General features: G+C 51.1%; 1 protein-coding gene across 1 annotated transcript in view; it reads left to right on the top strand.

The window, feature by feature from the left end:
- The first annotated feature begins 1,135 nt into the window (after positions 1–1,135).
- Positions 1,136–16,332, top strand: part of GALNT10 (polypeptide N-acetylgalactosaminyltransferase 10) — a 224,058-nt gene continuing 208,861 nt past the window's right edge. Inside the window, exon 1 of the mRNA XM_055559625.1 lies at positions 1,136–1,419. Coding sequence (XP_055415600.1) covers positions 1,261–1,419 — 159 coding nt within the window. The 5' untranslated portion in view covers positions 1,136–1,260. The remainder of the gene's footprint in view (positions 1,420–16,332) is intronic.

The following is a 16,332-nucleotide window of genomic DNA, read 5'->3' on the forward strand; positions in this document are numbered from 1 at the left end:
GAGGGCGCGTCGTCCCTGGGCAGCAGAGAGGAAGCAATTTATTAATAAACGAAGAGCACAGTAGGAGCCACAGGCATCACCGTCGGAGTCCCGCTCCTCGGCCGGCCGGCTGCAGCGCCGAGGCGGCCCGACTTCCTGAGTCCTTACCACAGCTATAGGCACATTCGCTCATCTAATGAAAATACGTGTTTAATGTTTTAGCCCCCAGACGTCAGGGCTACAGAATCTGTTTTCATTTCATCCCCATGCCTGGCACAGTTTGCCGAGGAGCTGAACAGGAGATAGGAACCCACAAAAGGTTTGGAGAAAGGGCTCACTCGGTGAGCTGACAGCCCAGAGTGCGACTGGAGGGCATTCCAAGTCCAAGGAGGCTGATCTCGCGTGAGGAGAGGTCCTGCAGAGACGCTGCGGTCACCTCCCCGCCGGTGTGCAGGGACCACAGGGAGGTGGCGGGGTGAGTGAGGCTGCACTCCCCAGTCTACAGATGGCGTTCACACCTACCACCAGGAACTCGGGGAGAAGAAAACCAGGGTGCACAGAACCGTGCGCTTGCAGCGCAGCGGCGGCCCCATTTCCCGCCTGGGAATACCGAGGCCGGGGGGCAAAGGAGGTCCGCAGGTCCTCCGGGCCGAGCCTCGGAGTCGGACGCCACAGCCCCACTCCCAGGAGTGGAGTGTCCGGACTCCAGTACCATTTGCATATCCCCTGGAGAGCCCGAAAACTCTCGGCTGGAGTCCGGAGCTGAGGTGGCCGGGCGGGACTTTGGGGGTCCCCAGGAGCGCTTCCTACAGAGCGCACCAGTTAGCGCCCAACTCGCCAACTCCGGGACTTTTGCAAAGCTCCCGCGGGCGGGGGAGCCGCCGAGGAGCGGGCCGCACCATCGCGGTCCGAGATGGGGGGGAGCGGGCCGCCCTGGGCCCGTCGCCCCCGGGCGGAAGGGAAAGAGCAGCGAGAAGCCGCGGCCCAGGGCTCACGGCTTTCTGCAGCAGGCACTGAAGAGGTCGAGACGGGACACGCGGCTCGGCGAGCCTCGCGGGAGGCGGTGTCGGCGGAGCACCCCCACCCTGCGGCGGCGACGCGGTGGCGGAGCCCGGCTCCCCGGCTGGCGAGCGGCGGAAGTGCCGCGGAGTTGGAGCGGGGCCGGCGCCGCGGTCGCTTCTCTTCGCAGAGCTGCTGCCGCCGCCGGGCGGACGGGCGGACGCGCGGAGCTGGGGGCGGCGCAGCGGGGCCGGCGGGGCGCGGCGGGGCTGACCGACCCCGATGAGGCGGAAGGAGAAGCGGCTCCTGCAGGCGGTGGCGCTGGTCCTGGCGGCCCTGGTCCTTCTGCCCAACGTAGGGCTCTGGGCGCTGTACCGCGAGCGGCAGCCCGACGGCACCCCCGGGGGATCCGGAGCAGCGGCGGCCGCGGCCGCCGGACAGGTGAGTCCCCAGTTGCCATGGAGTTGGAAACACGCTCTCCCTGATTTCCCTTCCAGCCTTCGGTTGGTTCCTTCCTTCGCCGTCCGCTGTTTCCTCAGAGTCAGCGCCAGAGACTCCTCTGTTCTTCCCATTGTTTTAGATGGGAAAATTGAGGCTCAGAGAAGGGCAAGGATTGTCCCCGCTATTCAGAAACCGAACCAGAACTACAAACCAGGACTCCTGATGCCCATAGGTCACCATCCTCTTTTCTGTTCCATTTCTCACCTCTTCAGCATCTCTCCCTTTTGGAAGATCCTGTCTGCATCCCCTTATCCCAGGATGGCACCTTCTTCTGGAGGTGCCGGTCCTTCTGTTTGGTGTCCAGGTCTTTTCTGCCCCCCCCGCCCCCCACCTGCTGATCCAAGTGTTTCCTACTCAGGTCAGCCCCTTTCTTGTTTAACTCATGTGCCCAAAGAGACCTCTGGACCTCCTTCCTCTCCACAGTATTCACCCTCCCAGCCTTCTTTCTTTCCCAGATCCTGTGGATTCCTTGGAAGATGCAAAGATCATGCTCTCCTTGGAGCTTCAGGCCCTGGAGAATGGGGGTGTTTGAGCTCCTGCTCATTGAGGGACCTGCTGCCTTTGACTTTCTGGGCGTCCAGAAGTGGGAGCTATGGTGGGAGGACCCCCCAAATTCCTCAGAAGCTATTTGTGCCCAGGGCCCTAAGCATGGAACATCAGATGCTTTTCCTGTCCCTTCTCAGAGTACTACCTGTGGCCCCTTCTGAACTTGTCCAGGCTGATAGGTGTGGTGTTTTTTGTAGCCAAGACTGGGATTTTAATTATTTTTGCCTCCTCTGAACTCAATTATGTACGTGTGTGTGTGTGTGTGTGTGTGTGTGTGTGAGAGAGAGAGAGAGAGAGAGAGAGACTAGTACCTATAGACTGATAGCAAAAACTCTGTCACATCACTCCTACTCTCAGCTCCTGGCTCAGTAGGTGCCAGTCAGGATATATATGCGTGAACTGTTTCACACAGTGGGACATTGCAGTTTTTCTTGTGGGATTTGTTTTGTCCCATGGCAAGTAGATAATTTTGCATTAGGGTTGAACTTGACTGATGGTTGGCAGACAGGGGAAGAGACTGACTTTGGATGGTTTGCCCTTATCCTCCCAGGTTCAGGCTGCTGTCTTATGTACAGAGGGCTCTTTATGACAGGGCTGACCAATTTGAGGGCAGCCTGTCGTTTTGGTAATTGTTGCAAACCATCCTGGCGGACCTGGTTACTCCTTCTGGGAGATCTTCCTGTTTGGAAGCCAAAGCCCCAACTCCCTTCCTAAACCCCCAGTTCAAACCCTGACAACTGACTTAGACAACCCTCTCTCTTAAATTCTGTATCCGTATGGGTTTTTCCTGCGTGAAATCTGTTCCCACCCTGGAGCAGCATCAGGGGCAGGAGGTCAGGGTTCTGTCCTCAGCTTTACTATTAACTTGCTGTGTGTATCTTTGACCACCTCCCATCTCCCTACCTGAGCTCCCCTTTCTCCATCTGTGAAATGTGGTCTCTGGTCCAGTGATACCATAAGTGAGTCAGTGTGGAGGACAACAACCACTTCTGTTTTCCTTCCCTGAGGCAGGAGCCCTTTGTAGCATCCCTAGCTGTGAGGGCTCCATCCTGGACACAGCCCCAGATCAAGGGGGCATTGTCCTGCCCAAGTGCAAACTCTCCTTTGGAATAGCTGTAACCAGTTCTAAAATAGCTCCTGACATTCTGCTTCTGCCCGGAGAAAGCCCTCGTATTTCATCTGCTGTGGATGCCAGAGACGTCCTGATTTTCATTTTCTATAGACCCAGATGTGTAGAGAGAAGGTCAAGGTTAACTGCCAGTTTGGCCTGAGCTTTCAAAGTAAATTACTCTCTTGCACAAGAGGGGATTGATGGAGTAAGGCAGCCTTTGGGGCAGAGAGAGGGGAGCAACAGCTGGGCGCTGCTTGGAGCCCGTAACTGAAATGGACAGAAAGGCTTATCTAGGAAGGTCTAGTTCTGTTCGTTTCTTTTGCTTTAGAATATCATGAAGTGGGAGAGAAGCCAGAAGTGGCAAAGGGGTTTGGTGGTGATGGTGTGTGGTAGCAACTAATGATCTTTGCTTTAGAGGAAATAGTGTCTCCTGGGAGCAGCAGAATGGAGCTGTTTCCCGAACGACCAGCTCTTCTAGGTGCTATAGGATTCGGCATCCGTCTGCTGCCTTTCAGGAACACTCTGCCAAGTTTCCACACAGCCCCTTTATGTTTCACTCTCCTGCAGATGCACAGTGCTCGGCTTGGCCCCCAGTCCCTTTAAATGTCAGCTGGCCTCGAGAGAGGAGGCTGACTTCTCACAGCACTGAGGTTCCATCTCATATCCCAGAGGGCTGGAACGTGCACAGACCACGTCAGGCTGCTATCTGGGGAATCTGGCATCTGGAGCACACACAGCTTCTTTCGACAGAGCTGACCAGTTCTGAGCTCAGCTTGTCACTCTTACAATTGCTGAGAATCATCCCAGAGCACCTCACTGATCTTTCAGGTAGAAATAACTACAGAGGCTGTGGAGGGAAGTCAGACAACGGACTTTACCCAAATGAAAACTGTATTCCTTGTGGGTTTGGGGTAAGTTTCTCTGATAGTAACATACCCACTGTTTTAGTCCTTTAACTCTTTGATTTCTCCACTGGATTAAAGAGTACAGGATTTTGAACTCAGAGGGTTTATCATCTGCTAGAATGTAAGTCTACATAACTCATACTTGCTTATGCTGGGTGTACCACTGGAGCCGGGTAGGGCAGTGAATTTGTAAAGGACGCAAAATGCTTCAAGGATTTGAGCATTCCTTTGGTCGGACAGCTGGCTTCTTGGAAAGTTGCAAAACCAAGCAAGAAAAGTCAGTCTTGAAGCCATCTTCATTTTAATTTGGGGGTGCCTCTCCTCCCTAGTCCCAGTCTGTTTAACATCTTGGTTTAATTCTCTGGTCTGTTTCACATTCCAGGCTTGGGAGCTGGCTATTAAAAACCTGTGTTAAAGAAATATGATGCAGTCCCTCCCCATTTCTGAGCCTTAATCTCTTATGAAAATGACTTCATTGGATAATAGCAGCTTGCAGTAGAAGTTGGGATAATGGAATACCAATGGGATAAGAAGGTGGGATAATGGAATACCAATGACTTTAATTTTCAAATATCAAAAATTTTTCCTTATTGTGTCAGAGCTGAACTTTATTCTTAGAACATCCAGAAATCAAAACTTCCCTCCTCCCCCCACCCCCTTTTTTTGGCTTCCTGGTGGCAGAGTCTTACCCATCAGGAAGTGAAGGACCCTAGAAAGGTCACCAGGGAATGATTTATTTCCCACAGAGGGGCTGGGATCCTTTAGATTGCTAATCCCATCTCAGTCTGCTTGCCCAGTTGAAATCTGATGCTGCTGGGGAAGGGTTGTTGATTTACCTGAGCAAATCTGACTTCCTGCATTCCTTTATCATCCTAGGCTTGCAGGTTCCCAAGGAGCCAAGCGGAGGAAGGTCTGGGAACAGAGGCCTGGGTTTTACTTGAGTCTCTTGCCCTAAACTCACTATGTGATCTCAGGAAAGTGGTTTAACCTCTCTGGGCCTTAGATTCTCCATCTGTGAAGTGAGGGCTTAGATTCAGAAGAGGAAAGGTCAGTGTGTGTCAGAAGAGCATTTCCCCTTCCCTGGCCAGGGCAGACATTGCTAATCAGTCTCTTTTCCTCAAAGCCCAGACTGCACCTCAGCTGTTTCTAAATGCTGCAACTTAAGTGGAGTTAATGGCATGTTGAATCTCATCTGCAATGGAGGGGATAGATAACTTTATTAGGTCTTTCCCAACTCCAGTGTCCTGGGGTTCTGTGAGTTTGTTTGGAAGCTTGTATTGGAAAGACCTGGTTAGTAGAAGCGTGTTTAAATAGGCCACTGTATCTAACTTGTGATGAGGTCACTGCTTTAGGGACATGTTCATACTCTAATGCCTTCTCTCAGACTGTGTTCAACCTTTAAGCTGTTGGCTCCAGTGACACGATAACAAATAATGGAATCAGGAATGAAAAAGCAGAGGCCCATTTAAAGGATAACCATCTTGCCTGCTAATTGTACCTTGTCCACAGACAGCTCTTACACAGAGATGGTATCAGGATCTCATCACTGAAAAAACGCCCTGAAGCAAACTTGGCAGCCAGAAGTATGTCCCATGGCAGCTGAATGCTCATGAGGGTGTTTGCAGTGGGCTCTGAACTTTGCATATATCTGACTGTATGCCATATATGGGGCTTCCCAGGTGGCGCAGTGGTACAGAATCTGCCTGCCAATGCGGGAGACAGAAGACTCCGATTTGATCCCTGGGTCAGAAGATCCCCTGGAGGAGGAAATGGCAACCCACTCCGGTATTCTTGCCTGGTAAATTCCACGGATGGAAGAGCCTGGCAGGCTACAGTCCATGGAGTTGCAATGAGTCGGACATGACTGAGCACACACACAGGCCATATACGTGTCAGAGTCAGCAAGGGAAGAGCTGATGCCCCCAGGGGTCCTTCCTGCTTCACAGAGAACCTCTGTCCTCATGCCCAGGAAAGGAGGTAGCCTATACGTCCCTGAGTTCCTGTGGCTAAGGAGTGCTTCATGACCTCCCCTCCCAGAAATGTCTTAGAGTAGAAACCACATCCTCTTCTCGCACATAGCTAAAGCCTTGGCACTTGGAAAACAGTCAGAACGTGTTTGCTAAATGATCTATGCATGTCAGAGCAGGAAGGGTGCCACCAAAGTTATCTAGTCCAAGCCCCGCCTATTGTAGGTACGGAAACTGAGGCCTGGGAGAGGGGCTGTCAGTTGCAAGAGGGAGGGATGCAGACAGAGCCCAGTTCTTCTCCGAGTTCTTTTCTAGTTCACCAAGCTTATTTTTCCCCTTGACAAGGAAACATTTTTTTCTTAATACTTGATCCTTCTCTATGATAATATCCCTCTTGAGCCAAGATTATCAGTCTCAGTTTTGGAGGCCAGTACTTATTGAGACCGATAATCTGCTGGAATTTACTGGGTTGTAAGTGTTTGTTTTTGGTTTTTGCAAATCTATTTTTGTAAATTTTCTTCCTGAATTTTTGCAGTTTTAAAGTAAGTGAAAAATATTCAATATGAAGGTGGCAGTGGGATCCAGCAGGGCAGTAGAAGAGTTAAAAGGATGCGTAGCATGTGGCACCATTAGTGCTCCCGTGGCAGGCAGAGCCAGTCTGTGTTTAAGAGCCATGTCGGGCTCTGTCAGTTGAAGTTAACAGAATGAATTAAGTCATGTGGGCTGAACCAAGTAAGGACCTATACTGCTCTTGGCAGTATAGTGTCAGCACTTTGCAACCCTGTGGACTGTAGCCCTCCAGGCTCCTCCATCCACGGGATTCTCCAGGCAGGAATACTGGAGTGGGTTGCCATTTCCTCCTCCAGGGGATCTTCCCGATCCAGGGATGGAACCCATGTCTCCAGTGTCTCCTGCACTGGCAGGCGGGTGGGTTCTTTACCACTAGCGCCACTTAATGGAATATATTAATTCCTGTCATTGCAGTGGACTTCAGGTGTGGTGTGATCTAGAGGTTCACATTCTAGACTGAGCCCCTAAGGTAGCAAAGAAATGGTTGTAGCTCTATCTGATCTCATGTCCACACCTAGATCCCAGAAGAGAGTCTGTCTCTTCTGGTAGCTTCTTTATAAGAGAGTAGAAACTTGTTTCCTGTACACTCTAGCAAGACTCCTTAGGTGTTATTGGCTCAATTTGGATGTAACCACGCACACTTGTCAGGAGGAAGGGCTCTGCTGAAGGACCTAACCTACTCTGGAGCTAGGGGTGGGGCCAGGCCACTCCAGTCACAGGAGGAACAGTGTCTGGGGACAAGAATCTGGATCCTCTTGTGGGGAGGAGGGGAAATAAAATCTAGGGATGAAGCCAACAATTGTCAACTCCAGAATCCTGCTGACACAGTGTCCTAGGCAGTCACTACTGGGGCATCAGATTTGGGCCTCGAGGCAGAACCTCTTTGCCATCTTGGACTCAGTTCTGGCTACTGAACCTGCAGTCTGGAGGTCCCTGTTCTCATCCCAGCCCTGCCATCCCTGGCTGAGACATCCCCTCTGCGTGTCTCAGTGTCTTCCTGGGAAAAGCTCGGGCGCAAATGCTTCCAGCATAATGTAAGTAGAGGGTTAAGATGAGGAGCAGTTAAAAGCTGCCTTTATTTCATCTTATGAGTTCTGCAGCCGCCTGCCTTTCCCCTCACAGAGCTGTCCCTCTCCCTCATCCCCCTGCCCCCCATTAAAAGGCAGTTCATTGAAAATTTCTCTCAAGCTGAAAAAGAACTTCTGTCTCTTCAGCTTCCACTTTTTTTTCTGCCTGGCCCTTCTTAGCTGGAGGAGGCGGAGTGTTCATACTTTGAAAGCTAGAGGAAGCTAAACAATTCCGCTTGCTGTGATGGGTGGGTGTGTATTTATGACTGTGTAGCTTTCTCTCCATGTGTCTCTCTCCTCTCTCTTATCTTTGGATGGTTCCTGTTTGCTGCCCTCTGCTGAGTATAGACAGTAGAGAGAAGGGGAAAAGCAGGCCCATTTTTTCCTTCCCTTGGGTTCTGAGAGAATTCTGAGCTTCAGATGCTAAATTGTCTTCAGATTTCTCAAATGGTAGAAACTACAGTATGAAATGACACTGATAACACGGTGATGATGTGGATGATAATGAAGATAATAATGTTAATGATAATGATTAACAGCAGCCACTGTTCGTTTAGCACTCATTCTGCTAGATGTTAGACTAATAAACCCTTTACCTGTACATCTTGTTAAGTACTCACAATTATAAACAGGTGGGAACCAGTGAAGGCATGGAGGCTCACAGAGGTACAGATATTTGTCCAAGGATGCACAGCCTGTGGTTGTTGAACTGGTATTTGAGCCCATGAGTCTCTAACCCAGAGCTGAGGCCAATCAAAGGCCCCGCTTTCCATGCCACCCCTCCACCCCGAGATCTGTGCAGAGGGAAGAGACCATGGCTCTCAGACTGAACTTCCTTGGTGGTGGAGGATGAGCCCACAAGGTCACTTGGTGACCTTGAAGAGGAGCCTTCACCCTACCCTGCTGAAGCCCCAGTGGCAAAGTGACTCCCTAGTGCCCCTGGATTGAGATTCTGTGGGGCAGTGTGTAGGGCTCTAGTTTTGGAGCTGCACTTCCTGATTCAGATCCCTACCCTTGGGCAAATCACTGGACCTCCATGCCAGGGATTCTTGGCCTGTGCAATGGGCATCATGTTAACCGTATAGGGGTGGGCATTCTGAGGGCTGGATGGGCCACCGCAGGTGGAGCCTGAGCACCAGGCCTGATACAGAAAGCACTCAGTGAACGTGGTGCTGCTGCTACTGGTGGGCAGTGCCTGGCTCAGAGTAGGGGTCCATTCTTTGTAGCCTCCCTGTGGCAGAAGTAGGGAGGGATGCTTACATTGTCATTGTGTGGAAGGTGGATAGGTGGTCGGCCTCATGGCACAGACTTCACCAGTGGAGCAGGGCCAGATATGTCTCTAATTATTATTTAGGGGTGGGAGAGGTCATGCATGCACAGGCTGCTCTGTGTACCCCACTGCCTGACTCTTTAGAATCTGAAGTAATCATTGGCTATGCCCACCTACTTCCTCATTTGGGAGAGAATACAGATCCTCTGCATCCATCTAGGTGATATTAACCACTTCCAGGAAGCATTCTTTGGTTACTCCAGCCGCCAGGAGTCGCTCACCCTGCCTTAGTTCCTCTGAGCCTTGGCATTCTCTGCCCATTTAGACCAGAGGCCCTTCCAGGAAGGCATGGTCTTGTCTGTCTGTCTGCTTCTCCCTTCCTGCCCCTGTCCATGTGTTCCATGAGCCTCTGGACCTCCATGTACCTGCTCCCTTGCCTTTGACACCCTTCTTCCCTGCCACCTGGCCCCTAAACCCGACTCACCCCTGCTGGGACAACTTTAGGAAGCAAGTCTCTTCTCTAAGCCCCTTATGAAAGTCTATCATGCAGCGTAGTCAGCGTTTTTGATCTGTCCAAACCATCTGCTCCTGAAAGCAGGAGCAAGTCTCCATTCTAGTCACCCTCTCTTGATTGCCCTAAATATTTGCTGAGGGACTGAGGAGCAGGCAGGTGAGTGAGTGATGTGTGCATGCTAGGTGACTGCTGGCCAGGTCCAGGAAGCCTGGCCTCAGAGAACGGGTCTTTTGCAACTGCAGGGCGCTTCAGCATCCCCTAGGAGCCTGTTAACAGTGGAGGCTCCAGGGCCCATGCCCAAGGAGCCTGCTTGAGCCTGTCTGGGGTGGGCCAAGGAGCCTGTATTCAATAGATCCTGCTGAGAGTACAGCAGGGAAATCTCTCCGCCCACATCCCCAGCTTGTCAGCACCCCCAGAAGGCGGACTTTGCCCTCCTTCCCAGGTGCTCACTCCTCTCCTCCCAGGAACGCTTTGAACAGCTATTCCTGGGGAGTGCATTTATCTGCACTTTCTCTGAGTTGCCAGCCGGTTCTCCCTGAGGGACTCTGGTGTCTGTTAATAGTGGCACAGTGTCAAATGCAGACAGCTCAGAGTCCGGGATTGGCATCCGGGATGAGCCATGCACTTTGCAAATCACTTTGCAGTGAGGGGCAAGGACTCTCTGGGGGCACTAATGCTCCACTTTCCATTCGTGCCTGTGATCTGCTGCCCTTCCAGGATGGGTGCTCTGCCATCCTGCTGTGGGGATGGGGTGAGATGCCCACAAAGGGGGCAGGGACTAAACTCAGGGCCTGCTTGGGGAAGGGTCGCATCATGGAGACCCTCAGGGACTCTCCCTTGATCTGGAGAGAGCATGCAGTTGTGAACCAGACCCCTGATTCCCAGACCCTGCTCTCCTTGCTCCTAAAATGAACACAACCAGCACCGCTTCCTCATGTCATGGTTATGATTAAATTACGTTAAAGATGCGAATATGAGCAGAGAGGTTCCGTGACACGTCCGGGGCCACAGAGCGGGGAAGTGATGGAAACAGGATCCAGACCAGGTGTCTCCCTGGAGCAGAGCAGAGTGCACAGCCCGAGGCTTCTTCCTGCTGCCTCGCCACCCAGTAGACCTCTGACCCTGGGTGACTCCATCCTCTTCTCCAGACCGGAGGAGGCCACAGAGGGAGGTTATCGTGAGAGCCCCATGAGCCTGGTTCTTGTGTCTCGTGTTGGCTCTGGAATGCTCTTCCGTGAGCTGGCTGCCTCCGTGCAGCGTTGCAGCAGGTCCCACAGCTACCTGGGAGCCTCACTCCTGGGCAGCTTCCCTAGAAGCCTAGTTAACCAGGGTTGTGTGTTTGGGCTGGTCTACCTCCTAGAGGAGGAGAGGCCAGGGCTGTGGAGCAGAGGGGCTTGGTGGGGCTTTGGAGGAAGGCGTTTCTTAAAGGGAACAGGTTGGAAACATCTGGTGGCGGAGTGTGTGTGAAAATTACTTCCTGCTGCTGAAGCACATTGTATGCGTTCAACTGAAAACTGTAATTTTTGCATGTCTCCTCCTGAGTATTGATCAGTCCGCTGCTGACAGTTAAAATGTGTACGTGTATGCACGTCTATTTGTGAAATAACCAGTTTCTAAATTTGGCACCTAACTTTGGTGAAAAGTTAGTGACTGTGTTTTTGAGACACCAGGGGCTGCAGTTTGAATTCCTAGTTATTTTATTGGTAATAAACCTTAATGGCTGTCTCCTTCAGAGAACTTTTTACTTATTACTTTATAATATAAAGTAATTATAAACTTCTTATTACTTTATTTCACCTTTGTATTATAAGGTGATAATACGAAGGTGAAATAAAAAAAACACCTTACATGGTGCTTTTTTGGAGATTGCAAACTGATGGCCTGTGGGCCACATGTAGCCTAAAGGTGTGTTTTGTGTGGTTAACCCAGTGCTGGCCATATGTGGTTGGGTGTCTCTATTTTTAAATGTTAGTAAGTTGTCAGTACGTAAAACATTGAAATACTTCACATTTAAAAAAATCTTTTCGTGCTCTTGGGAAAGAACGGAAGAGCCTAGCATCACAAAAAGTGGCTGCGTCCAGGAGCAGCTGCCCCTCTAGACAGGCTGCAGCTCTTGAGTTGGCCGCCGCCCCCACCACACTTTGTGATCTCAAACCTGGCTTCTTCACCTTTTCATGTAACTGGCCTCTGGGGACATTTGAGTTTGGGAGCCCTGCTTTATAGAACTTGTGTTCAGTTTGTTCTCTGCCTCATGGTAGAGGCAGGATGAAGTTGATGATACCCACTTGACAGAGGAGACAACTGCAGTTCAAAGAGCATGAGTGAGCGAGTAAGCTGAGGTGGTCCTTCTGAGTGTAAGCCTGACGCACTTTCCAGGGGAGTGAAAATGTGGTTACTTGGAAATGTAAAATATAAGCTTTAGGCTCTTGAACAGACTCAGTTAAGTTTCTACCTGAGTGACTCCTGCTCTGTGTGAGCCTAGGAACCACTTGCCTTGCCTCTGTCTCTCTAGCGGTTCTGAGTTTGAGGTCCACCTCGTCTAACATAGTTCGTTCCAGCTGTGTCAGGGGCCACCGTTGGTTCATTGGAACTAATGTGAACACAGAGTCTACTGTGTTTTCTGCCTGTGTTTCTTGGCATGTTAGGGAACCCCAGTATGTACATTCCTGGTATGGGGGTGTGTTAGGAGTCTGTGAAATGAGAGGAAAGACGCCTTTCCCAGCAGAAACGGCCTTTGGGAGGGGGGCCTTCAAAGGCATCCAGGGGCATTTCTGGAAAAGAGAGCCTGTGTGAGGGCAGTTCACTGAATGCAGCCACTTGGGTCTCTGAGTAAAGGGGCCTCTGCCATGGAGGAGTGGCTGCAGCTCTGTCCAATCTCTCCCCGCCCTGGCCCCTTTCAGGAACCTTCCCTTAGTGGTTCTAGGTGGCTGCTGGTGGGGCGGTGGAGGGTGGGGGTTGGGGCCAGTCTGTGTGCTGGCCAGTCCTGGGCCGAGAGTTCGGTCTCTTTCTGCCCTGGCTCCACAGCGGTACTATGCCATGCTATGCTAAGTCACTTCAGTCGTGTCTGACTCTGTGCGACCCCATAGATGGCAGCCCACCATGCTCCCCCGACCCTGGGATTCTCCAGGCAAGAACACTGGAGTGGGCTGCCATTTCCTTCTCCAATGCATGCAAGTGAAAAGTGAAAGTGAAGTCGCTCAGTCGTGTCTGACTCTTAGTGACCCCATGGATTGCAGCCTAATAGGCTCCTCCATCCATGGGATTTTCCTAGCAAGAGTACTGGAGTGGGGTGCCATTGCCTTCTCTGACAGCGGTACTGGTAACCCCCATTAATCATTACAGTCTCTCTGCCTGCTGTGCCCTGTGCCCATCTTATCTCTCCACTGTACTGAGTGCTCTTCTTGTTGTTCAGTCAGGTGGATTCTTTACCACCATGCTACCTGGGAAGCCGCTAAGTGCTCTTACTGTGGTCATTTTGCAGATGGCAAAACAGGGGCTCAGGAAGCATAAGTAACCTCTCAGGTCTGCAGAGGAAATACGTGGTGGGACCCAGACTCAGACTTCTGACTCTCAAACCATGCTTAACTGCCTCTTAACTACCCCATTTTATTGACGCCCGTGGCAAGTCATTTGACCTCTCTTGGCCCCCATTTCTTCACCTGTAAAGTGGGGATAATAGCTTCTTGGCACATGAACCAAGGACAGGTACAAGGGCCTTGTCAGCTTTCATACCTGGAACTCTTCCTGTGCCCTTCCCTTTGGGCCATTACCAGATCTTGCCATCTGCTGGGTGAGCTTTCCTGCTGGGAAAGCCAGAGTCAGCCCCACACATCTGGGGTGCACCTCCCCTGACCTCCCTGTCCCCAGCCTGATTCTGGCTAGTCCACTGCTCTTCTCCTCCCCTGGCAGTGGGAGAGGCGGTGGAGCCCTGCCAGGAAACAATAGGGCACATTAAGAAGGCTGGCAGGTGCCAAGAGAGATATGAAAGGGACATTTGATTGTTTTCACCCTAATTGTTGGGCTTTTGCTCTCTCTCTCTTTTCTCTGTAGGAGATAAGGGGACCACAAACCCGGGTGTGGATTTCTTCCCTTTGTGGTTGATGGGGGCTCTCTTTGACTTTGGGTGTGATACACCTCTTTCAGCCCCTCTGATTCTCAGCCCTCTCTTCTCTCTGTGTGTCTCTCTTCCTCTTCCCCTGCCCCCTCCCCAGCTGTCCCCCCTCTGCTGTGTGTGGCTTTCTGAGCAAATATGATGAAAGATGAGACTGCAGAAGCCATCTGCCTACCACTGTGGAATCCACGATCTAAGGGGGACTGTTTTTCATCTTGCTGTGTCTCCCTCAACTGCATCCCTGCCAAATGGTCAGCCATCATTGGCTTGAACATCTCCAGTGATGGGAGCTCACTTCCTTTAGCTGAGCAGAGTCCTAGATAATCTATTGCTGCTCAGGGTGGCCTCAGAGGATTTCTCGAGTGTCCACTACCCATCTTTGCAGGCTTCTCTCAAATCTTTCCTTTCCCAGAAAGTCTTCTCTGACCTTCCTGTTAGAATTAATCTGTCTCTTGGAAATGCATATAGAATTTAATTTATACAACTTTAGCGGCACGGATGTTGTCGTGCTGTTTTGCCATTTCTCTAGGCAGAGGGAAGTTATACTGAAGGAGCTTTCCCAGCAGGACAGCTGAGAGGGCTTCCACTGGAAAGAACAGGTCCCAGAGAGCTGCCGTGTGGGCCTAGGCCTCCTCCTGTCTCTAGAAGTTCCACCCCCAAACGTGGCCAACGTATTTTATGTATTCTTGCAGTCCAGAGAATATTTTAGGCTTTACAGGCCATACAGTCCCTGCCACGTCTCCCCAGCCCTGTCATTTTAGTGTGAAAGCAGCTGAAGACAATATATAAAGGAATGGACATATCAATAAAACTTTATTTGCAAAATCAGACAACAGACTGGTTGGCAGGCCCTGGTTTGTTGACCCCTGTTCTGTTTTCTTCCTAGTGGAGGAAATGCCTTCAATTGCTGTGTGACCTTGGGCAGGTCTTTTTCTAAGGACCCCCATCTCCCATTAAATGGATGAATGGACTCCTATGGGTTGAACTGTGTCCCCCACAAAAGACATGTTGAAACTCCAACCCCCAGACTCTCAGTATGTGACCTGCTTGGAAATAGGGTCATCACAGATGTATTTGATTAGGATGAGGACATGCTGGAGCAGCATGGTCTAGTGTGAGTGTCTTGTGTAACTGACTGGTTTCCTGCTGTGAGGAGAGACACAGAGAGGGAAGACAGCCGTATGGAGTCGGGGGCAGAGATGGGAGCTGTGCTGCCCTAAACCAAGGAGGCCTGGAGCTGCCAGCAGCAGATGAGGCAGAGGCGCACCCTCCCCTGGAGGCTTTGGAGGGAGCGTGGCCTTGCCAACACCTTGCTTTTGAATTTGTAGCCTCTGACTGTATGAGACAGTCAGTTTCTTTTTTAAGCCGTGTAGTTTGAGGGAGTTCTTTACGGCAGCCCTGGGAAGACCATTTTCTCATCGGATTGTTTTATGCGTGTCATGAGTGTGTTTGTGTGAAGATGGACAAAACACTGTTAGCAAAGGCAGAAATGATTGTCCTGATCTATTCCAACTACTTCAGCTCCTCTTTGGTTTGTGAGGAAAACGCTTACTTCCTATGGAGGATTAGCTTATTACCCTGTACATATGCATTCTTTAGCTAAAGCCATTCTCCTTGTCAAGAGATCAGCCTTTTTTTTTAAAGGCAAAAAAAAAAAAAAAACTCACTTAGCCATTAGCCTTGAATACCAATGAGTAAACATGAGTTACATTCTGCCTTTTACTTAACTGTATTGTCTTTTTTTTTTTTTTTTTTTTTTTGCGTGCCAACTACCCTGGTTCCAACCATTTATTTCTGTTTCTGGGCCCCCATTCTGTTGATTTGCGGGTGGGGGCAGTTATTACTATGTGATAGGTACGGAAAACAGCCCCTGCCTGCAGAGAGCTCCTGGTCCGTAGGGAACACAGTCAGGTTCCCAGTGGCGTGGTGCACAGGCAGTGGGCGGGAGGGGTCAGCCCAGCGTTGTGTGGTACCAGGAGGAGGTCAGGAAGGATGTCTGAAAGGAGGTGACTTTTAGGCTGACCCTGAGGAAGGTTAGGAATTTGGTGAAAGCACCCATGTTGGAATTGAAGTCTGTCAGGTGGCAGAGTCACCGAACCTTCGGATGCCCAGTAGAGAGTAACTGCAGGGAGTGACGGCTGGGTCACAGGGGCTCTGACTGGAAGGCATGACCTCAGGACGCGGGAAAGCTGGGGATAGAGGTTGCACAGATCACCTTGGCTGGATCCGAGGTGTGCCTCACAAAGGTGAATGTGGCAACGGCAGAAGGCACCAGAGCCCAGAGCAGCAGGTGGAAGCCTAATGGGAGTGGAGGGAGAATGAGTCCATTCATTCATCCACTACACCCTACTGTGGGCCAGCCCCTGCGCCAGGAAGTGAGACCACCAACATGCATGACTCAGCCCCCGAGCTTCAGACACTCATGATCATGACTCCTCTGCAGGCTGCTTTGGTAAGACACAGTCCTAAGCATTTTACATCCATGATTGTTCTTAATCTTCACAGCAACTCTATGGCCAACATAAACATCCCCATTTTATAGATGAGGACACTCAGCACCAAGGACATGAAATGTTGCACCCCAGTCATACAGCTGGTCACTGACGGAGCTGTGGTTGGCCTGCAGGGTCCTGCACTTCACCACTATCCCAGCTGCATCACTCGGGATCCAGTGGGATCTCACTCTGGTAGCGCAGGTGCAGGGTTCTATGTGAGCACACAGGAGAGCCAGTTAACCCGGATGGGCAGGGGGGTGGAACAGGGAAGACTTCCTGCAGGAGGGACTCATGACC

Source organism: Bubalus kerabau, chromosome 1 (assembly GCF_029407905.1).
Source record: "Bubalus kerabau isolate K-KA32 ecotype Philippines breed swamp buffalo chromosome 1, PCC_UOA_SB_1v2, whole genome shotgun sequence".
Classification (NCBI taxonomy): domain Eukaryota; kingdom Metazoa; phylum Chordata; class Mammalia; order Artiodactyla; family Bovidae; genus Bubalus; species Bubalus kerabau.